Source organism: Myotis lucifugus, unplaced genomic scaffold (assembly GCF_000147115.1).
Source record: "Myotis lucifugus unplaced genomic scaffold, Myoluc2.0 scaffold_18, whole genome shotgun sequence".
Taxonomy (NCBI): domain Eukaryota; kingdom Metazoa; phylum Chordata; class Mammalia; order Chiroptera; family Vespertilionidae; genus Myotis; species Myotis lucifugus.
Genome location: NW_005871066.1, coordinates 355,291 through 378,485, shown reverse-complemented (window position 1 = coordinate 378,485; position 23,195 = coordinate 355,291). Strand labels below are relative to the sequence as shown.

General features: G+C 43.4%; 2 protein-coding genes across 3 annotated transcripts in view; one reads left to right on the top strand and one right to left on the bottom strand.

Annotated features, from left to right (window-relative positions):
• LRRN3 (leucine rich repeat neuronal 3) overlaps positions 1-6,527 on the top strand; it is a 34,144-nt gene extending 27,617 nt beyond the window's left edge. For both annotated transcript variants that reach the window (XM_014452736.2, XM_006085317.3), the window contains exon 2: positions 3,566-6,527. In XM_014452736.2, coding sequence (XP_014308222.1) covers positions 3,926-6,052 — 2,127 coding nt within the window. In that variant the 5' untranslated portion in view covers positions 3,566-3,925 and the 3' untranslated portion in view covers positions 6,053-6,527. The remainder of the gene's footprint in view (positions 1-3,565) is intronic.
• Positions 1-23,195, bottom strand: part of IMMP2L (inner mitochondrial membrane peptidase subunit 2) — a 462,659-nt gene that overhangs the window by 243,559 nt on the left and 195,905 nt on the right. The gene's annotated exons all lie outside the window — the stretch shown is intronic.

Below are 23,195 nucleotides of genomic sequence, written 5' to 3'. Positions count from 1 at the left end.
TAATCAAATCACAAGAGAGATGAACACAGTCCCTAATAATAAAAATCTCATCATCGAGTAAGGGACTAAGAATCTAATAACTGCATGTCTATTGAGGTAATAATCTAATCTATGTCTAATCATGTTATGTCCAGTAAGAGAAAACGAGAAATACAAACACATGATTACCACGCAGATAAGGGTGGGCGAGAATGAATGCAGGCACAGCTTCCGGCACAGGGGCCCCGACGCTCGCGAGGCCCAGCCCTGTGACAATACACTCTCTCTTCGGCAGATGTGCCAGGCTCTCATTTCTGATGACTCTGATGGTTGAGAACTCTAATCTGACGTCCCTGCCTCCGATTCTATATTCAAGAGCAAACTGCAAATTCATTGTTTGCATTTCCAAGTACTTTTTTCTAATGGAGCAAAAGCATTGACCAGCAGATGCGGGTACTTGTATTCTCCTGACCTTCATCTCTCTCTCGGCAATGCATGGGCGGTGTGGTTTTGTCCCTTGTGAGTGTGGTTAGTGGGGAACACACGCTCGCCACTGTTAGTAGATGAATAAAACCAATTTTCTAAACTGGAAAAGCTGAAGACCAGGGAAATGCCAGCCCTGCGGAGAAGGAAAATGGCTACCATATTTTGTGGTAAAATTATTTCATCGTTTCTCCACATGCATGTGTGATGTGGATGTCTGGAAAGAGCTACAGCCCTGAAGACAAATTCTGGCTCCAGTCCTACACCATCCTCACCATCCTTTATAAACCACGTGACCTCAGGCACATGGGTCTCGCACTCTTACCTAAAACCTGGGAACCAGAGCACCTCCCCACTCCCGTTCACAAGGTCAATATCAGTGTAAAGTAAACGATGAATAAGAAAGGGCTCTGAAACCCATAAAGCACGTAAGATATTAGGCTGTACTAGCCTGCAAGCTACCCATGCCAAACAGTCCATCAGCGAGAGCATCGTAATCAGCTCCAAAGACAGGAGAGAAATCAATGTTACGACGAAGACAGGCACGGCGCCCATGCCCTCTGCGGGCCTCCCGTGCTGGCCATTTCTTCCTGCCGACCTGGGGAAGTGAAATTGGAATTTGCTCACCACTGTGAAAACGCTCCTGATCTCCAAAAGCTTCCAGGATCAATCTCGTTCGCATGTGCTTGTTTCTGGCCTCTGGTTACGTGAATGATGCACTGAGGTCAGAAAAGAGTTTCTAATCCGACAGATGCACATTTCAGAAACACTCGGGAATAATTCCAGAATAAAAAGCGGCACTGTTACCGCCACACACACACACACACACACACACACACACACACACGCACGCACACGTTTCATTGTTAGCATCTCTAATGCGCAGTTTGACACAGACAAGGATTCTCGAACCCCTTCATTGGCAGGAGTCAGGCTTGCTCAGCGCTCACCTGAGCCATTCAGGGAACTCGCAGAAACATGTCCCGCCCTTTGCATCGAGGCCTTTTGTCCACGCTGGGAATCAAGAGGCCACGGGCTTCTATTTTCATTTTCATCAGGGGCCGCCCCTGTGCTCCCACATCAGCCCCGACACAGAACTGTGACCATGCAGTTCCCCGTGTTCCCCCTGCAGACGGAGCACCAGCGAAGGAAAGAGTGCATGTCTAAGTCAGCTTTTTGTTTATTTAATTGATTTCAGAGAGAAAGGAAGAAGGAGGGAGAGATAGAAACATCATGATGAAAGAGAATCATTGATCGGCTGCCTCCTGCAAGTCCCCTCCTAGGGTTCGATGCCGTGACCAGTAATCGAACCATGACCTCCTGGTTCATAGGTCGATGCTCAACCACTGAGCCACGCCGGCCGGGCTGTCAGCTTTTTGTCCTCCAGTTATCAACGCAATAGCTGGGACTCAGAAGGTGCTCCTTAAATGCTGACTGAATAAATAAGGGATGAACTACAGCCATACTATTAGATTGACTTTTCTTTAAAGTGTAGTGTTCCTTTATATTAGCCTCAAACTTAAACCTTTGGGCTTTAGTATACAGGTAACACATTCTGGGAAAGTAATACATTTATCAAGTCAAAGCAGCTAAACACTGAAATTAGGAAATGAAACAGATCAAATTGCCTAAGTTATGTGAGAAAGATGAATATATACATCTCTCCCTATTCCTCTTGCTCTAGAATCAATGAAAAACATATCCTCAGGTGGGGACTAAAAAAATAAATGAATAAATAAAAAGTTATCAGGAAGTACTAACTGGTAGTTACAGAATAGTCGCAGGATGTAAAGCACAGATAAGGAACACAGTCTCTAATATTGTAATAACTATGGACGGTGCCAGGTGGGTATAACTTAGTACTTATCTGGACTTCAGGATAAAATCACATCTCTTAAAATGAAGGATAAGAGGAAAACTAGGTGTGATTTTGAATTGCAAATGTTTTCAAATCTTGAAAAACAAGGGAATTATTTTTTTACTAAAGAAAGAAGTCTCTCTCTCCATAGAGACCACATCTCCAAATATATTTGTCTCTGTCCCTGAAGCCCCTGTCTTATCGGTGAGTCGGTCAAAGATGCATCAGGAACATCACTGTTGGGCAGAGATGAAAGAAAGAACGGTATTCACAGTCTGATACCCTGGCAGACCCTGAGTGCTGGCCGCACAGCTCCCGCCAACAAGGATTGGTCCAGCCCCGCCCAGCCGGCCATTCCCTGGCAGCAGTCACCTGATGGCGTGTACATAGGAGAGCAGTGAGCTACCTTGAGATGCAGCCCATATCAAACCTGCCACTTGGTTTTGCATTGCTTATTTTTATGTGATAAAGACATCGGTGTCCATTTAAAAGAAGGAATATCTAAGGGCCTGTTTTATTGCTGTAATAAAGTTACTGTTTTCCCTGTCAGTGACTAATGGAATCTAAGTTATTTTCAGGGGAAGATGAAACAGCCAAACATTAATCTGAATTTCACTTAAAAATGAAAATCTACAGGTACGTCCCCGGCAAGTTAGACCTCATCTCTCCCAAATACTGCAGAATTCCGTCCCTTTATGCGAAGGAGGCTGGAGAGAGGGGTGAATGACAAGGGAAGTCCTGCCAACTGCGAGGACTTCCGACTCCTTGTACAGCCGTCTCCTGGGCACCTGAGGGCCATGGGCTGATGCATTTGCTTGTAACTAAACAGTATCATTTCTCTAGAACCTTTTAATTTTGTCTCTGTAAGAGAGGGGGGGAAACCATCTACACTGAAAGATTTCCTTTTGTTCCCATTCACTAATCATCAAAGAGAAGGACAAATAGAATAAACAAAATTACAAGGTATAAGCAAGTAAAAATCGGAAATAACGGAAATATTGGTGAAGCGTGTCTGTTATGCTTAATGCAATTTCAGCCTTCTAAAGTTTCCATTTCTCGGCCTGTGCAGTGTCAGCGCCAATCACTATCAAGGCTAATGTCACCGAAACATATTGAATTAACTGTCAACTCAAAGAACGTCATAGATGAGATCACCGTAATTACTTAATGGATATTAATTACGGGTATTATTTTCCTTTGGGCTAATTCTTTCTCTTCTCTTTTTTGTATTTTATTTTATTACAGTTAGCATCACGCTGCTGTTCCTGCAAAGACTGAACCGCCATGGGATTTGGATCTTACCCTCCGAAATAAATGAATCGTTCCATTTCCCATGACCATCTACCCCCGCTCCCTCTTCAGAACGTGCCTCAGCATCCTATCTGAGAAGCGACTGCCACTTTCTCTCCCCCAACATGTGTGACATTTCTGGACCGTGCGACTGGGGCACCGGCACCTTGTCCCGGGGAGAAAAACCCTGTGGCTCCACGGCGCTCATCGTTTGACAAATGAGCCACCCTCCTCATCCGTAAGCTCCCGCTGAACCGACCAGCAGTGACTGTGGAATCCTCCAGTGCCCGGGGCATCTCCGCAGAGGAAGCTAAGATGAAGGACATGCCACTCGGGATGCACGTACTGCTTGGCCTGGCAATCACGACGCTCGTGCACGCCGGCGAGAAGAAAGCGGATTGCCCACCATCGTGCACATGTGAGGTCAGGCCGTGGTTTACGCCCCGATCCACGTACATGGACGCGTGGACCGTGGACTGTAACGACGTGGGTCTCTTCCACTTCCCAGCCAGGCTGCCTGCCGACACGCAGGTCCTGCTCCTGCAGACGAACAACATCGCCAACATCGAACACTCTACAGACTTTCCAGTGAACCTCACTGGCCTGGACTTATCGCAAAACAATCTATCCTCAGTCGGCAACATTAGCGTCAGAAAGATGCCCCAGCTCCTGTCCGTGTACCTGGAGGAAAACAAGCTCACGGAGCTGCCGGAGAAATGTCTGTCAGGGCTGAGCAACCTCCAGGAGCTCTATGTCAATCATAACTCGCTGTCCGCTATCTCACCCGGAGCCTTCATTGGCCTCCACAATCTTCTTAGACTGCACCTCAATTCAAACAGATTGCAGACAATCGACAGGAAGTGGTTTGACGCTCTCCCCAACCTGGAGATTCTGATGATTGGGGAAAATCCAATCATCAGAATCAAAGACATGAACTTTGAGCCGCTTATCAATCTTCGCAGCCTGGTGATAGCCGGCATCAACCTCACGGAGATACCCGACGACGCCTTGGCTGGGCTTGAGAACTTAGAGAGCATCTCTTTCTATGACAACAGGCTGCGGAAGGTGCCCCGGGCGGCTCTGCAGAAAGTGGCAAACCTCAAATTCTTGGATCTCAATAAAAATCCCATCCACAGGATTCGCAGGGGGGACTTTAGCAACATGCTCCACCTGAAGGAGCTGGGGATGAACAACATGCCCGAGCTGGTTTCCATCGACGGCCTTGCCGTGGATAACTTGCCGGATTTAAGGAAGATAGAGGCGACCAACAACCCCCGGCTGTCGTACATCCACCCCAACGCGTTCTTCAGGCTCCCCCGGCTGGAATCGCTCATGCTCAACAGCAACGCCCTCAGCGCCCTGTACCAGGGCACCGTCGAGGCCCTGCCCAGCCTCAAGGAGATCAGCATCCACAGCAACCCCATCCGCTGCGACTGCGTCATCCGCTGGATCAACATGAACAAGACCAGCATCCGGTTTATGGAGCCCGAGTCGCTCTTCTGCGTGGACCCGCCCGAATTCCAAGGCCAGAATGTCCGGCAGGTGCATTTCCGGGAGATGATGGAAATCTGCCTCCCCCTCATCGCGCCTGAGAGCTTCCCTTCCAACCTGGACTTAGAAGCCGGGAGCTGCGTTTCCTTACACTGTAGAGCCACGGCCGAGCCGCAGCCCGAGATCTCCTGGATAACACCTTCCGGTCAAAAGCTTGTGCCTAACACTCCGACGGACAGGTTCTACGTGCACTCTGAGGGCACCCTGGACATAAGTGGCATCGTCCCTGCAGACGGGGGCGTATATACATGCATGGCAACGAATCTGGTGGGCGCCGACTTAAAGTCCGTCATGATCAAAGTGGATGGTTCGTTCCCCCAGGATAACAATGGGTCCTTGAACATTCAAATCGAAGACGTCCAGGCTAATTCCATTCTGGTGTCTTGGAAAGCGAGTTCCAAGATTCTCAGGTCCAGCGTGACATGGACAACCTTCATCAAGACAGACACGTCCCGTGCCACCCACAGTGCTCGCCTACCGTCCAGCGTCAGGGTGTACAACCTGACTCGCCTGAACCCCTCGACCGAGTATAACATTTGTATCGACAGCCCCACCATCGACCAGAAAACCAGGAAACAGTGTGTTAATGTCACCACGAAAGGGTTGGACCCCAATGGAGAAGCATACGGACGGAGTCGCAGCCCGGCCTTTGTGGCCGGCCTCGCGGGCTTCCTGGGGATTATCGGGGTGCTGTGTCTCTTCAGCTGCCTCTCGAGAAACATGACCGGGGAAGCTGGACGTGGCCATGCGAGGAACTACTTACAGAAGCCAACCTTCGCATTCAGCGAGCTTTACCCGCCCCTCATCGACCTCTGGGAAGCAGGCAACGAACAAAGTGCAGCACTGGAAGTGAAGGCAACCGCCATAGGGGTGCCGCCAAATATATCCTGAGAACCACCAACCAGACTCCTTCGGAGGGAGGCCCCAGGCTGTCGTCCTGCTTGGGAATGGGAAAGGCAGAGGAACAGGGCTTCCGGGGAGGAAGGTCCAGCTCGCCAAGGCTGCTCCGGCCAGTGGGAACATGTACCAGTCCAGCGTCTTAATCCACTGGCGTCAGAGGGTACCGTGGCAACCAAATAAAAGAAGTCCATTTTCTAGAACTTTCATGTAACTTTTCTGTCTGGACTACAGTGGACAAAAAAAAACAAACACGTTTCTGTATTTTTTTTAAGTATATAAGAGTAGCTGAACTGAGCAATACCTCCTACTGTGTTGTATCACACCTATTAGCCACGAGTTTTTGCCGTGACCAGATACACTTGAATTGACACGTGGTGTAATGAAATGGACCAATTCTGTAGAGTAGACACCGTGAATATGTGGGCCTCTTTTATAAGGAAAAAAATACATTTTGGATTAAAATCAATTGCTTTTGTCTTGTTTTTGTTTCTAAATAAAGAATAATTTCTGGGAAATGTCATCTGACCAGATATCATTGAAATGACCACATGTTAGAAAAGTGTTTTTATCTATAATGAAATCTGAAGGGCTGAGAGTAAGACACGCCTACTGCGTTCTGGTGCTACATTTTTATAATGCACAAAACTGGATTTGAGGAGGCATTTTATCAATATTGAAAGGCAACTATAACATTGTGTTCAACCTCTTAACTAGTGACGTAAAGAAATCCCCTATTAACTGAAAGATTTTCTTTTCTTAACAAGAAACTTCTGCAGTGGGTTTAATTATTAAGTTCACATAATGTAAATCAATATCTGAGGAACTGAAGGTCTTATTTTAATAATTACTAGTAACTCAACTTTAAGATGCTTGCTTTGCAGAAAACGTTGCCAAATTTTGGCAGAACTTATGATCTAGGTGTTATCTTCAAATCTCTCTGTGATTCTGAGTGCCTAATACACTTCACTGCAATAACAAGCAAAAAAATCTAATATTCTGCTGTGTTGCAAACATCGCAACGAAACATGTTCTACATAATCCCCAAAGAAGGACTTTAGACACGTGCACAGCAACAGACATTGTAGGTGCTGACTTAAAGTCTGTTATGATCAAAGTAGATGGTTTTTCCCCAGAATAACAATGAAATTTAGATTTTTAGGAGACTCGGCTTTTCCAAGACTAAAATTGTTGATTTTTCCTTTCAAATCTACTGAATTAGTACAGGTTTATAGGTTCAATTTTATGAAATTCTCCCCTTTACTTGCTTCAACCCAACATAAAATGGCATGAATCAGATAATCCCAGAGTTCAACAGAAACTTAAGAGGACAGTTTTCTTAATGAAACAAGCTTCTCAGACAAATTTAGAGGTAAAAAAAGAAAATTAAGTGCAGTTCTCTACGATTATATTTAAGCACCAGAAAAACACAACTTTAAAAAAAATTGAAAATCACTGAATCGAAGTGCCAAGAACATAACTAATTATTTAAAAGTCTTATGTAGAAAACGCATGGATTTTACTTGGGGGAAAAAAGCCACTATCTTTGGTTTTAGTCATATTTCCAAACAAAAAAATCCCATAGTCCTGCAAAATAAATGTATTTGTGTACAAAAGAAACATCCTGGAACAATAAAAAACACCTTAGATAATGAGCTATATTTTTATAGGCAAATCACTTGTCTCTACAAAGCCACCAGGTTTCCATGTTAATTGCTGCTGTGCCTGTTCGTAATCAAATGTTTAACTTTTCTTACAGTAGCTTCCTGCGTGGCGTCAACATGCCACTGTTGAGGAAACGTTTCCAGTCCTACAGTCACATCCATTCATTGGTTAATACTAGGTATCCGCCTTTGTGGTAGCACTGACAGTTTCTAATTAAACCCTAGCTGGTTTTCACTATGTAGAAAGTAATTGGTATGAACTCTTTGAAATGAAAGGACAAACTGTGTTAATTTAACCCAAGAAAAATAGGAGACTTGCTCATTCCATGTGTTTCCCAAACATAAATTGTACAACCTGATGTATCGCTATCACACAGTGGCTGACATTAGAATTTATCAGCAAGACACGCTCATACATCATGAGATGTTTCAGCACCACGGACAGGGCTTTTTAAAGCCAGGCTATTTGTCAAAATATAGGAGCTGAAATATGACCTATTAAGATGCAGGTATTGCATAGGTCAGCAAGGAGTTTCTCAGGGATCTCGTATGCGTCCTTTAAATCCATCTGCATAAAGAACTATAACAAACTTAGCATAAAGCCTGGATTCCATTATAAGCTGCATCTTCTTAGAAAAATTGTAACAAATAAGTGCACTGAATAGACACCTAATAATGATCATTGGAATGAAGTATTTTGTTACAGCCAAATAAATACATATAAATAGATACTCAAATAAATAGCTGCTCAAAGCAAAACCTGATGATATTTACTAGATTAAAATTTAATCTACACTGCCAGTAAGAGAGAAAAGACATTTGTTTCAATAACAAGAATGGCATTTCATATTTCCTATGTTACCCTCTAAATCTCACATAAAATCTGCTAAGAACTGGTTAAAGTACTCAAAGCAAAGAACTTATAATTTAGTGATACCATATAGATGTACCAGCAAACTTTACCTATAACAAAACTCTAACGGTTAGGCCCCATGAATGCCAAATGATCTCCTCAACTTGTCGGGAAGAAAACACTTTTTCTCACACAAAAAAATTTTTAAGAAATTATGTATTTTCTAATTTACACTACAAAATAAAATTCAAATTTTCTGAAAATAAGAATAAAAATGCATTAAAACAATATGGAGAGAAATGTGTTATTGTCAGTGATGCCAAGCTATAATATGCTACCAATCACATGCAGATCATTTTGAACAGAAAAAAAAAAAGAAATGCATTTACGGAACATAGATCAGTTTTTGATACTGACTTCAGTTCTTAAATTTTTATTTTATTTAAATAAAAAAGTGTTAAGTGGAACTACACATCAGCAAGCATAAGCTTACAATTGTAATTCCTTACTCTGCTCATTGAACTATCTTTTGTTTCCATTCAACAAATATTTACTGTACGGCTGTTAGTCACTGGAAAAAAAGGAAGAGGACAGGACATACTTTTCATCATTATGGGGCTTATATTCTACCGAATGACATTCTGGTTGTATATCACTATTTTCACAAATATGTCTTAACTATGTTACTTAATGGAGTCCCAGGTTCAATCCATACTTTCAGAGTCATAAAACTCAGAAAATCATGGATTTATTTTCTTGGTCTAAAATGTTTTGCTTATCACAACATGCTGATATAGGAACTTAATTCAAATTGATTATTTATTCTGCACTACGTATAGAAACTAGCCAAATACCATCCTCACACTGCTTAAATCAAGAAGCTTGTCTACTTGCCATAAACTATTTTTAGACAGAGAAACAGGGGTAACTATATGTTTCCTTTACTTTAAACACAGAGAGATTGATCACCCAAGAAATACAAGTTCAATTCAAGAAGGTAATCTAGCATTGACAAAATGTTAACATATTTTACAAAGAGAATCAATTTACTTTTATCAATTCTTATAAGATCTTCCAACAACTATGAAGAAAATCCTTAAAATCCTATAGAATAGCCTTATACATGAAAAATCAGAAGTGATATGTCAGTAAACAATAAAGCAAAAAATAAAAACAACTAAAAGTTTAAAAGTCTATGTTGCTATAGGGAAAATTCCAATAACATGTCCCCACAGCCATTACAAATATCAGGAGAACAATTCTCATTGTTTACGTCCCCATTAAGTGGCAACTCAGGCTTCATCCCAATGTTGACATTCCAGGAGATGGGAAACAATGAAGAGGGATTATAGTGCGATGACATTTTCTCTGACCCAGTCTCTCTCACTTTCTCCTTTTTTTTTTAAACTCCCCAAAACAAATTATAACAAATAATTAAAAGATTGTTTTTGGTTTTGTTTTAGAATATGGTTGTCATAGATATATTTACTATATTGATTATCCCAAATGGTCATTTGGGGACACATCTAAACAGAACAACTACAATGATATTCGCACTTAGTTCTACAACCCCCACTTCTATTATATCATTTCACTCTGACTAAGGCATTGCTAACTAGGTCCTTGTGTGGGGGCTTTTCAGTATTGTACTGGAGAGAAAGGTCATGCAATTCTAAAAAAAGAAAGAAAAGGCTCCTTGCAACATAATTGTGGCTGCTTCTGTGTGTTCCTTTGAAAAGTGAGGACTTGGTGCACAGTTCAGCTGACCACCAACTTGGTTTATTTTATACACTGAAGCTGGAGAAAAATAAAAACACTACTTGTAGACAGGAATAAAATGACAAAAGCAGAGTTAGTTCTAGTAGCCATAATCCATATAACCAACCCTTAGAATAAAGTATTTAAAGGTACTATAACTAAACACCTCTCAGAAAGTAGAAAACTTGCTTAAAATTACAAAATCAGATTTTCAGATAAACTCCTTATAAATTTCTAAGCCAGAAAATCCATTGGTAGATTGCATGGTTTTTAGCTGGGAATATGTCCTGGAGTTTCATTTAAAGTAAGGGACAGGGTATTAGTTTGCTGGGCTGCTAGAAGAAGGTACCATATAGCCTTCCTCCCACACCGCTGTGTCTCCATGCCCATATCTCGCCCCGCCCCCTTCCTCTAATTAAAGACACCATCCATTGGACTAATGCTAATATGGCCTCATCTTATTTTGGTTACATCCATAAAGACCCTATTTCAAAACGAGGCCACCTTCACAGGATTTGGGTTAGAACCTGACTATGTCTTTCTGGGAACACAACTCAACCTGCTACCAGCAGAGAGAAGGGAATAAATCTAGGACGGAAAGATAGTTCTGGTCAGGTTGGAATGTAGCAGTTATAGTGGCCCAATGCAGCTTCTCAAGGCAACAGACTGTGGAAGGCAGGGCGTTACAGTTCCTCCACCTCCGTTCTCTGGCAGCGTTTACAATGGTTTGGTAAAGATGCAAACAAAATTAAAATCAATTCCCAAGAAGGATTCATGCTATAGCAAATGTATACTAAGCATCATGCTGGAAGAGCCATTTAGATGCCTTGAAAAGATGTTTCCTTTTGTTTGAAGAAGAGAAGTTTTTAAATTGGTGTTTATTTATTGCCAATGATTCATTTCACCATTTCCTAATCATGGAAAAAAAATGATCAGCCAGAATTACAATTTTCCATCATGCAAAACAAGACTTACCCAAAACACTGCCATATTGCTTCATTTACTTAGGAGGATCAATTTTTTCATTTCACACTTTCAGGCCGCATTTCTCAAAGTAAGAAAAGGCACATGTAATCAAGCTTGATAAGCCAAGAAGCCGAGCAAATGAGAGGAAGAAAAAATGATTTGATTTGAGGGGTGAAGATATTAAATTACCACCTCAGTGCTTTGAATGAGAAAAGCAAAGTCAAAAGCAGTTCAGCTTCTTAAACCAAGTAGCATTCCAACAGCTTTACCAGAGGACAAAAATCTGTGGAGTTCTGGGGAGACCTTTCACATGACTGAGTTAAGAAATTACCTTCAACATCTCGCTAGGGAAAGCAGCCGGAATACAGATGCACTCCTGCGCCTCTGTGGAAAGGTACTCAGTGCAAAAAGGTGTTTCCCATAGATTTGCTGCCTGTGGATGCTGCCAGGAGCCTGGAGTAACCCGCGGCCTTCGTTCTGGCGGAGGAAACAAGAGCCTCTGGCCACAGCTCTCCTCTGCTTCTGTCCGCTCAGCACCAGCTCAACCAGGGCAACAGTCTCGCAAAGACAGTAACCAAAGGCGCTGGCCCTGTCCCATGGCTGCGCATCCCGCCAGCACTGATCTCGGGGCCCTAAGGAGCCCTGGGGGCCACCGGACCACAGGCGGGAGGAAACAGTGCGCCTCGGTATTCAGCTGCGGCAGCTACTTTTTAGGACACGGGAACACACGGGTGGGCAAAAGTAGGCCTACCAGCTGTGAGTCCACGAAGCACAGTTCATCTGGTATTATTATTTATTAACTGTTGTATTATTTATTTGTATTATGTAAACCCACCTTTGTCCACCCCATACAATTCACTGCTTCTCATATAACTGCTGAACCCATCTTAAATTTTTTCAAACATTTCCTTATTGTTGAAAGTATTACAGATGTCCCCCCCCACCTCCTCCACCCCACTCCCACCCCCTCCCCAGGCCTTCACTGCACTATTGTCTGTGTCTATGGGTTATGCAGATATGCATAGAAGTTCTTTGGTTAATCTAATAGCCACCCACAAACAAGCAATGACATTGTTTGCTCCAAGTAGGTGTAACTTATAGATAAAACCCTGCAAACTACTTACAATAAATTAGTGTAGCCCAGTGGGAAAAGTGGGACATGGCTTAAAAAATAAAAATAAAAAAGATTAGAGATAACATTCTACTGAAAAACACTCCCACTGTTTCTTTAATTCATTTAAAGTCATACTCAGTTCTTACAAACCGAAAAGTATAATTAGCTGCTTTGCCAATGAAGAATGCCAGAAAATAGGTGGTCAGCTTAGCATTTGTGCGCCTTCCAACAATATAACTTCCTTGTAAAATCCTTTCAAGGCAAATGAGAACCACCTGTGCTAGGAAGGAAAAATGCTGAAATATTAAACCTTATGATAGCCCAGCCAGCATGGCTCAGTGCTTGAGCATCGACCTATGAACCAGGAGATCAAGATTCAATTCTAATCAGGGCACATTCCTGGGTTGCAGGCTCATCCCCAGTGTGGGGTGTGCAGGAGGCAACCGATCCATGATTCTCTCATCATTGATGTTTCTATCTCTCCCTCTTCCCTTCCTCTCTGAAATCAATAAAAATGTGTATGTTTTTAAAATTATGATGCCTTAAGTATCACAAAGACAGCAGAAAATACCAGATTGCTAAATATTTGTTAGTGAACATGATTTTTAAAAATGATCTCCATTGATCCCTTCATTTTAAATTGTTTGGCTTTTGTGAGAATAAGTGAGCGAACAAACACAAATAATGTCCACTGGATGGCTAGTGTTTCACCAGCAGAAGGGATAAACCTTTCGATTTTGTCTTTGCCCTATTTACACTGTACAGTGCAGAACACTTTTTGGAACTGAGCTAATGAAAGACTAAATTAGGACACAATTTTACTGCTCTGGGAATCTCCATGGCGCCATTACCCAGAGGCCAAAATCCTAAATGATTCTAATAAACTAGAACAATGGCCTGAGACTGGGCCAGGTTGCTCTTTCTTTGTCCAATGGTATTTACCAAGAAATTAAAATGTTAGGAGCTTCCTAGTCTACAAAGATGGACCAGGTAGACGCCCTGCCTGCGCGAGGTTAGAGAGTTACCCACGGGAGAACGACTCTGCGAAGGAGAGAGAAGGAATGTGCGAGCAACTGGGCAGCTCCCAGGTGTGTCTTGTGAAAACTCCGGGTGACAGTGAGCAACCTGAGCCTGACACGCAGGTTAGTCATCTCTATGGAGAAAGCTGTTCTTTTTGACACAGACGACATAAAATAGTGCCTGTTCTCTGTATAAAAACAGCAGTAAGTCTCCATTTTCTAAAATAGAAAAAAAAACCCACCATTTTTATTCTAATGAAAAGTCCTATTTTGAGCTGAAAAAGAGAACACTTATTAAGGTGTATTCTACCTGCGAAAACGTGGTTCACCTCACAATTTCCCAGCTAGAGGAGAATCTATAGGAGGATCCGTTCTTGGACAAGATTGCCTTATACTATTGGCGTCACAACTTCTTCAAAAACTGAAACTCTAATTTCACTTCTATAGCTATTTTGGTGCTTTCTATGGTCTCATGTCCTGAACCCAGGTTACGATTCCAATTCAACGCCCTACTTATGTTATTTTCTTGAGCGCAATGAACAGGAGTGGGGGCGGGGAGGAGAGCAGAAAAGAAAGAGACACAGATAGAGCAAGTTAGTCCCCCAAAAAGTGAGATACAAGAGACTAAAAGGCAAGGAAAGAACAAAGAAACAGACAACAAGGGGCGTTGGGGCCAGGGAGAGAGGGAGGGACAGAGCCTCTGTCCACATGAAGTGCCTGCTTCTTTGCCCTCGTTAAATGTTGGCTCGTGTCTTATCACCTGCTCCCTCTACTGCGCTTTAAGAGACTGGCTGGCAAAGGCACACAGCACATGAACTGGCAATGACCTGGCTAATGTGGCCCTTTTGGATAGGATCGTGTGTTCCTGAGCCCCGGTGAGTCCAGACTGGATGTGATCGGCTTGCACACTCCATCTGCAGGGTTCTGACCTGCATGAAATCCATGGCAACAGCTCCGTGTCTTTCAAAGGTACTATCCTCCACGGAGCAGCCTATATTTACTGTTAACAAACTTAATACAAATCTGGAGCATAAATGAAGAGAAGCAAAGAAATATAATCGGGCAGGGGTTAATGAAGTCAACAGGCCGAGCACTTTGACCAGATGGCTTTGGGCAATTCTGGAAATATCTGAATTCTCACAAATGTCATGGGGTGTGAGAATTGAAAACATGTCCATCTACCTAAAGGAACTGCTGCTCCCCACTCATCCTAATGATAACTCCATGCTGTCCTCCAAGTTACCAAGGCTGGTTGGCTTCTTCGGAAGAAAAATTGCCTATTCTTCTCCTGAAAGGGTAATTCTCAAGCCACTTGGGTCAATGGCTGAGTGACAAAGCGGAGCAAAAATTAATACTATTGAGAGAGCTGCTAGAGATAGTCTCTCCTTGTCTACTATGCTTAAAGAGAGGAAGATACCTGGATGATGAAACGTGTAAGAATCATGGAATAGTATGCCTTTCATTGAAAAATACAAGGCTAGTTGGTGGTAGGATAGGACTAGCCCTCAGATCTTCTGTGAATCCAATGGTCTCTACACTCAGCACCCAAAAATTCTGGCCTGGTCACTGCTGGGAGAAAGCAAAAGAGAGACAACTCACAGTAACTCAGCTATTTTTTTTTCTGGTGTAAACACCACATTCCATACCCACACAACTAATACTTATGTTAAGTCTTAGATATGATGTACTTACTAGAAATAACACTATGGAGAATGAGAATGTAGTTCCCTCACACCCCTCCACATTTGTCCTCCCAATTGTTCCTCAAATAAAATTTTACCACAACTTTTTGTTAAATCAACATTCACATAGACATTATCATGATTAATTACAGCAGAACCACATGTCTACTATGACTATCATTCCATTTTGTTTCCTGTACAATATTGTATTCCCTACAGGTTATCACTGCCTTATTCTTTTTTAACTTTCTTAATTTTTCTATGTTCCTAAAACAATTCATGCCCAGATTCTCTACACAACTAAAATGATGTGCTAACATCTCAGAGTTAATACATTATGCTTCCCCCGCTCTCTTTATCACTGTGGGATGAGGTTTTCTTTTTGTTCCTTATTGGTTTTTTAGTGACATTTCAAGGAGAGAAGATAAACGCATTTGTTCACTCAACCATATTGAACAAGGAGCTAGAGATTGATGTTTAATATCCGTGTGCACTATTGAAACATTACAGATGTTAACAAATGCCAAAAGTCATAAAACGCAGAGTATCATCACAATGAGTAGGTGTGGAAGAATTTGTCCATTACAAATGGGTTCTGATTGTTGAGAAAAATGACCTCAACAAATAAGCCAGAGCTTTCATCTTCTTTTTTTTTCCCAAGTAAAGGGCTTGGATTTTAGTTTAATATAAATCTACCCCATCATCTCCAAAATTTAGATTAAAGTTTCTCAAACTTTAATGTGCATATGAGTCATCTGGGGAGCTTGTTAAACCAGAGATTATGATGAAGTCTTCAATTTCTAACAAGCCCCCGGATGTTATCTGACCAGATATCATGGCCGAAGACTACACTTTGAGTAGTAAGGCTTCAGAAAATTTTGTTTAACCTTGTGATAAGCAGGATAGAAACCAGGGGAAACCTACTCAAATATGGAAACTACTTTTGGCATATCTTAAGTTTTCCAGTCCATGATTATGAGCACAAGTTCCTTGCTAGAGAAAGCAAAATACTGCCCAAAGGAGAAGGAACAGGAATTCCAGGTTAGTTCTCTACGAACAATCATGGTCAATGGGAGAATATTCACGCTTGACCTGTTCCTCTGTACCACATCAGCTGTCAATAAAAAGGTCACAGGGACGGAGTGATTGAACAAAAAAGAGAAAGATCTCATGGACAGGGACAACAGTGTGGTGACTGAGGGGGGAGGGAAGGTATGAGGAGGATAAATGGTGATGGAAATAAAATAAAGAAAACAAACAACAACAAAATAAATTTTTAAAAATAAAATAAAATACCAACATTTGAAACCAGAATGAATGAATGAATGAATGAATGAATGAATGAATGGATGGAAAGGCCACACGGAGTATTAGGGAGCTGCTCCACATGTATGTTTCAATGCTTCAATCTGACACCAACCCCAGCTAGCGTTTTGCAATATTTCAATTCTGATGCTGACCACTGGCCAGTAGCACAGACCCCACAAGAGCTCAGCACCCCTCCCCCAAGACCGCACTCGCTCCGGAAGCCCGTCAGAAGAGGCACCACCCAAGTCACCTGCATATCTGACCAAATAGCAACAAATGGGGGGGCTTCTGATAACGGCCATCCGGTTTGTAATTCTCTAGAATGACTCAGAACCAGGAAAGTGCTATACTTGCCATGACAGTTGTACGATAAAAAATACAACTGATTGAATTCACTCTCCAGCCCAACATCCCTCCTTGGAGGTCAGGCTCTTCCGTGACTCAAACACCCGACACTCTGACCACATGGTTAGTAGTTCCAGCTTGACCAGCCTGCACCCTGATGCTATCCAGGGGCCCACCAATCACTTTACTGACAGACATGGGTGTGATCCAAGAAACTCGGGAATAAAAGACACTCCGATCCATACTTGTGGAGACAAATTCCTTACAAGCCAAAACAGACTGCATCTATTCTAGAGGGTAAATTTCACTGCTTTCTCTATGACCTGAATTAAAAAAGTAAATACATGCTTATTGGCATGAGTTAGAGGAGAAGGTAAGGTGATCAAATACATGAAATAAAGAAAACTAAAGTGTAGCCTGGCTTCTAACTAACTGGCAAAATACATGTCACACATCCCTGCATCTCACCCAGTCTTAATTTTCTCTCTGATGGCAGAAAGGGATTGAATTGGATGATCTCCCTAGCGCTCTCTGGCTTTAATATTCGATAATTCTATGGCTTTTAAAAATCTGCTTATTCATTTGGCTAATCAGGGAGTGATTTTGTCAGTGGTCTAAATGACCACTCCCTAGATTGGTCAATGAGAGCTTCCTCAAACATGCCTGAGGTGTGTATAGTGTAAACACCACACTAGTCACATCAAAGGATAAGAACAGGGGGCGAGGTGCGGCCATGATACCAATCTGTCCTTAGCAAGCTAAAAACGAACTCAATCTATTAATTAATATGCAGAGTTAGAAACACATTTATTATCATTTTCTAGGATTTTACTACAAACATTATAGGTTTGGAGTCAAACCCAAATTCCATACCCATCTGTGTATCCAGGAAGGCAAAACAATACACGGATATTTAATCTACCATAAATTAAGAACATAAAATAGGACAGAGCCCTCTAAGTTTAATTATCAGCTATCTTTCATCTTTCTCATTCCAGCTCTACTAATTGTCATTTGAACAGCCAATAGCTTATTATTTGAACTAAGAAGCTCATGTATTATCTCTAATATCAGAAGCTTGGCAAAGCTGCCTGCATGATCCCCATAAACGCAGTCATTTCACACACGTCGAAGAAATCAGAAAAGGCACACAAGCGGGGTTCATTCTGGTATTTTTCTTTCCTGAGCAGGACAAGCAGGTCACTGTAATGAGCATCCATTGTGAATTTGAAAGGATCCATTTAGAAAATAATTCACATAACACAGAGGTTTTCAATGTCATTAACAGACACTGAGAAAGTGGGCCAGGCAGCGAGAGCAAAACCACAGAGGTCGCGCGTGTTAATGAGAAAAGAGCGTTCATTAGCTTGCGATTTAGAATATAAAGTGCTTCCCCTCCATGGCTGAAACCGGAACAGTATCTGCACCTGAGAACAGGAGAAGGCGGTGCCCTCCATCAGAGGAACGACTGCCACGGTCCCACAGCTTTTGTTGACATTGAAAGGCACCGCTCCGGTTTGATTTGTAGATGGTGACATCTTCGTTGTTATGGACAGAAGCGAAACACAACTCATCCCACACTGATGCTGACCACGAGAACTATGCACCTTTTTCGTTTTTAAGTTTAAGAGCCGTATATCTTTTCTAAGTACAACGAATTAACCGGGAGCCAAAATGTCTTGTAAATCGCTACTTGGAGCTTGGGATGTCATTTCCACTTAGAACAGGGGCGGGGAACGTCCGGCCCACGGGCCCTTTAAGGCCCGAGAAACCACTTGGTCGGGCCCTGCCAAGGCAGGAGGGGTGAGCTCCTGAAATGCTTGACCAGATGGAGCAGGCTGGCTTTGAGTGGCCTGCGGAGGATGTTACAATAGCCAAGTGGCCCTTGGCAGAGAAAGGGGTCCCCACCCTGCCTTAGAGCATCTATGGGAGCCCAGCTTAGAAGAGATGATGTGAAATGACTGGAAAATGACTCCAGGAAAACACTGGTGGGGAAGATGCACGTGAAAGAATCAAAACTTCCTTCCTGAAATGTGACGGCGGAAACAAGCTCTCCATATTTAAATCCGTAAGCTACAGGTGATTTTAAGTAACTTGCACCAGAATGAGCAGAGGAACTCGATAGATGGCTATCTGTGTCACCCTCAAGCACGTCTCTGAAGAAGCAGGGACCCGTTATGTTCAAGGCTCCTTTGCTTTGGAGGATGTTACGGCACAAACGACTGACCAACTTTTCTATTCAAACCACCCGGACACCCCGGTGAGTCTCACGCTCGGGGAGTCACACACGGCAGCTCAGCAGGAATCGGATAATGTCAGAATCTGATTTCACTTCTCACTGGTGCCTGGGTTTCTGTGCCACTTTGCTGCATTTAACTCTGCCACACCTGCCCTTAGTATGTGGCGACCGTCCAGAAAACGTGAGCACAGATGGCACTTACTCCTTAGGGAAGCCTGCTCCCCCTCTGGGAGCTGCCCTGTGCCTGTGCCAGGGCCAAGAAGTGAGAGGGAACTGTCCGGGGCGGTCCTGAGCAAGCTGGCGGCCTGGCCTGCATGGCAGGGGGCTCAGAAGCACCTGCAGACAGAACGTGAGTGTTACTCTCTGTGAGACGCCGGGGCCACGGGTCAGAGCACCTTGGCGGGGAAGACGCGGCCAGCATTTGTTGGACTTGGTAATGGACAGAGAGAGGGCCTCAGTTCCGTGACACCCACCTGGGATGAGCCAGCTGATATTTTCATTCTTTTCCTTTGAGATCTTTACAATGTCTAGAAACATCCAACCACCCACCTGCATGGATTGTAGCGCACACAGAAAGCAGGCTCAATGGCCTCACAGAGACTGAATCAGCAACACCCAGCATGGGAGAGACTTTGTACAGGACACCTGACTTGGTTTCTTCAACAAAGAAATCATAATGATTGAGAGAGGGAAAGAGAGAGAGAGAGAGAGAGAGAGAGAGAGAGAGAGAGAGAGAGAGGGAGAGGGAGAGGGAGAGAGAGATGAGGGAGATAGAAATGCTGATCTGCTGCTTCCCCCACACAGGCTGACTGGGAATTGAACCGGCAACCTTTTGGTGCATGGGACGATGCTGCAATCAACTGAGCCTCCAGGCCAGGAGCCTTTGTAAGTTCTTGCTCTGCTAAAGGATGTCTTCATTTGCAATGTATGCCTGGCCTCTCTTGCTAAGGATGGAAATTAGCCAGTCTGTGTATAGACCCAGCTTTACCAAGAGATACTATAAACTCGGAGCCATGTTATTTCTCTCCACTACACTCTTCTTAGAAACATGAAAGAGAATATAAAAATGCAAATAAAAATGCTTAAAGTTTTGCCCTGGCTGGTGTTGCTCAGTGGGTAGGGTGTTGTCCCATGCACCAAGAGGTTGCTGATCTGATTCCCAGGTTGTAGGCTCAATCCCCAGTAGGGGACGTGCAGGAGGCAGCTCATCGATGTAGCGCTCTCCCATCGGTGTTTATCTTTCTCTCTCCCTCTCTCGTCCTCTCCCTCCAAAAACCAATAACATATTTTTAAAATGCTTAAACTTTTAACAAACATACATCCAGTACAAAACAAATGTACTCCCCTTTTAAGGAGAACTATATATTTTTCTTTCTGGTACTTGCACAATAAGCACCCAAATTTCCAAAAGTCACCAAGTCTGGGACACTATAGAAATCCATTTTTCGCCCTGGCCGGTTTGGCTTTGTGGATTGAGCATCAGCCTGCAGACCTAAGGGTCCCGAGTTTGATTCTGGTCAGGGGCACATGCCCGGGTTGGGGGCTCGATCCCCAGTGGGGGGCGGGCGGGAGGCAGCCGATCGATGATTCTCTCTCATTGATGTTTCTGTCTTTTCCTCTCCCTCTCCCTTCTTCTCTGAAATTAATAAAAAGATATTTTTTAAAAAATTCAATTTTTCATTGAATGACTGCTTCTATCCATTCAGCATGAATTACTGCCTTTTGAGTACCTTTCCTCCCAACTGTACACCCCACTGTATCAAATCTAGTTAGACGGAGCAGAAACAAATGCACATTTCCCAGTGCTCATTCGCGTTCTTTGAAGTAGAAACCGCATTGCAGAGACTCTTCACGTTTCATCAGATTACCCTCCCGGTCGGACTCAGACTAACGAGGCCGCATGTATCACTGCTCTTGCTTTTTGTGGGAAGAAAAAGGTTCCCCACTCATTTCACAGGACAATGATTCATTCGTGACCTAATCTTGTTTCTCCGCCTATTAAATGTTAAATGCATTTGCCCTGTTGTGCCACACTATTATGTTCAATAGTCGGCTTGAAAAGTATTAAAAATGAAATGCACACTTCTCTGAAATACCTTTAATGGATGTTTCTAAAACCCGACCGCCTCATCCTTTCTGACTTGTCCTGTACTGACAGGCTAGCAGCTACTTATTTCTCACTTAGATTCTTAAAGTTCCGTGAGAAACACAAATCACGGGAGGCGGCTATTAAGGGCATGATGATCCACCATGTGTACACTGTTCAGGAGAAATGCTAAGCATCACATCAGCCAAGAGAAACTTATTTTTAAAATATGATAAGAAAATCAAGAAAGCCCACACGTAACATGGAAAAACAAAATGGTTCTTATCACTGAAGTCGGTAGACCGGACTTTTGAATTAACTTCAGAGAGGAGAGAAATGGTGAGGGTGGGCCAGTGCAGGCCTCCACAACGGGATCTTAACTGGCATGTGGAGCCTCAGCGCTCTGAGCCCTCATGGCTGTGAACTAGGGATTACCGGTGAACTCGTTAGTAGCAATTCCAGCTCGCATTTCACCCGGGAGACTGCTGGGATGGAAAACCACTGAGTTAGTCGTTATTAAAAGTCTGCCGGGGAGAGGTACACTCAGAGCTGTGCGGGCAAGCGCTCTGCCCCTCCGCCCGCCAGGACAGCGTGGCCTCTGCTTCTGGTTTGTTTTGAGGGTGAGTCTGTGCAATACTGCCTCACGCGGCAGTGCAGCCCTCAGCCCGTGTCCTCCCTGTGGGGAGGGCGACACGGGCCCTGGGGTACCAGGGAAGCTGGATCTGACGTTGGGCTCTGGCTGGCTGTCCAGGGGGGATAAGGGCCTGGGACCTACTGGCCCGCTAGGAAACCCAGGGGCTGAGGACGATCCTCTCTCACAGGAACGGTGTTCAGACCTGTTCCTCAGAGGCTTTATCCCTCTGGGAAGTCCTGGGACTTTGCTAAGTAAATGGACATTTATAATGAGTGACCTGTGCTCTCTTCCGACCACCCTGGTCCAAGCGACAGCCTTGCGCTCGGATCCTGTCTCTGTCTGCCTCCATGTATATAATCATGTACAATTTCATACCAAGGATTATCTGTGGGCACTAGTTTCTTGTGTATCACCTACAAAGGGAACAACACAGCATGGTGACAATTTTCTGGGGTACAGCCATCATTAATTTACCTGGAAGACAAACACATATAGACTGGCTATTCGCCATTAACTTTTTTGTTGGTTTTTACGTAAATAAGATGCTGATCTTTGAACCCTCCGAGGACCTGGCACACAGTGAGGAAAGACTAACTCCTGGAGGGCAGGGCAGGGATGTGCTTTGTGAACAATGAGGGGGAGCTTTGAGAGACTCCCAGAAACTGGACTGGAATCTTGCTCTCACCGCCAAGGGCTGAGGCCCCCTAGCGGCCAGGGATGGAAATGGAAGTCCAGAGACAGCACACCCTGCTGTGGCCTCTGGCCTCTGAAATCACACTGACCATGACTTACTCTGACTACAGAAGTAGCTCAGGTCCCTTCTCAACAAAATTTGAAAAACATTTATAATAATTCCAAACAAGAAAAATATTAAGCACACTCCCATGGCCTAGAGAGAACATAGCCAATATTAAGACTAAATAATGAAGATGTATTTGGTGCAAAGTTTTTTCTCATATAAAACTGACATCATGCAGGATATATTTATGGTTACCTTTTCATTTTACTTAGCATTACATTGTACCTATAACTTTTTTAAGTGGAAGTTATGTTGTTTCCAACTTCTTGCCATTTAGAAATAAATGCAATATAAACACTATTTACAGAAACCTTTGTATCCATCTTTATTTCTATAAAATAAATGTATAGGTGTCAGTGTTAGCCTTAATGATATCCCTAAACACCTGTCTAGAAAAACTGCAACAATTCCGACTCCCCAATGGGAGAGCATTTCATCTTAAAAAGACAAACCCATTTGCAATGAAGTTTAGAAGACAAAATCATGATATCAAATTTTGCACATATAGGATATTCTCATTTTTAAAAAAATGTTTTCACCCAGCCAGTGTGGCTCAGTCACTCCATGAACCAGGAGGTCACGGTTCAATTCCCAGTCAGGGCACATGACCGGGTTGCAGGCTCGATCCCCAGTAGGGGGTGTGCAGGAGGCAGTCCAAAAAGGATTCTCT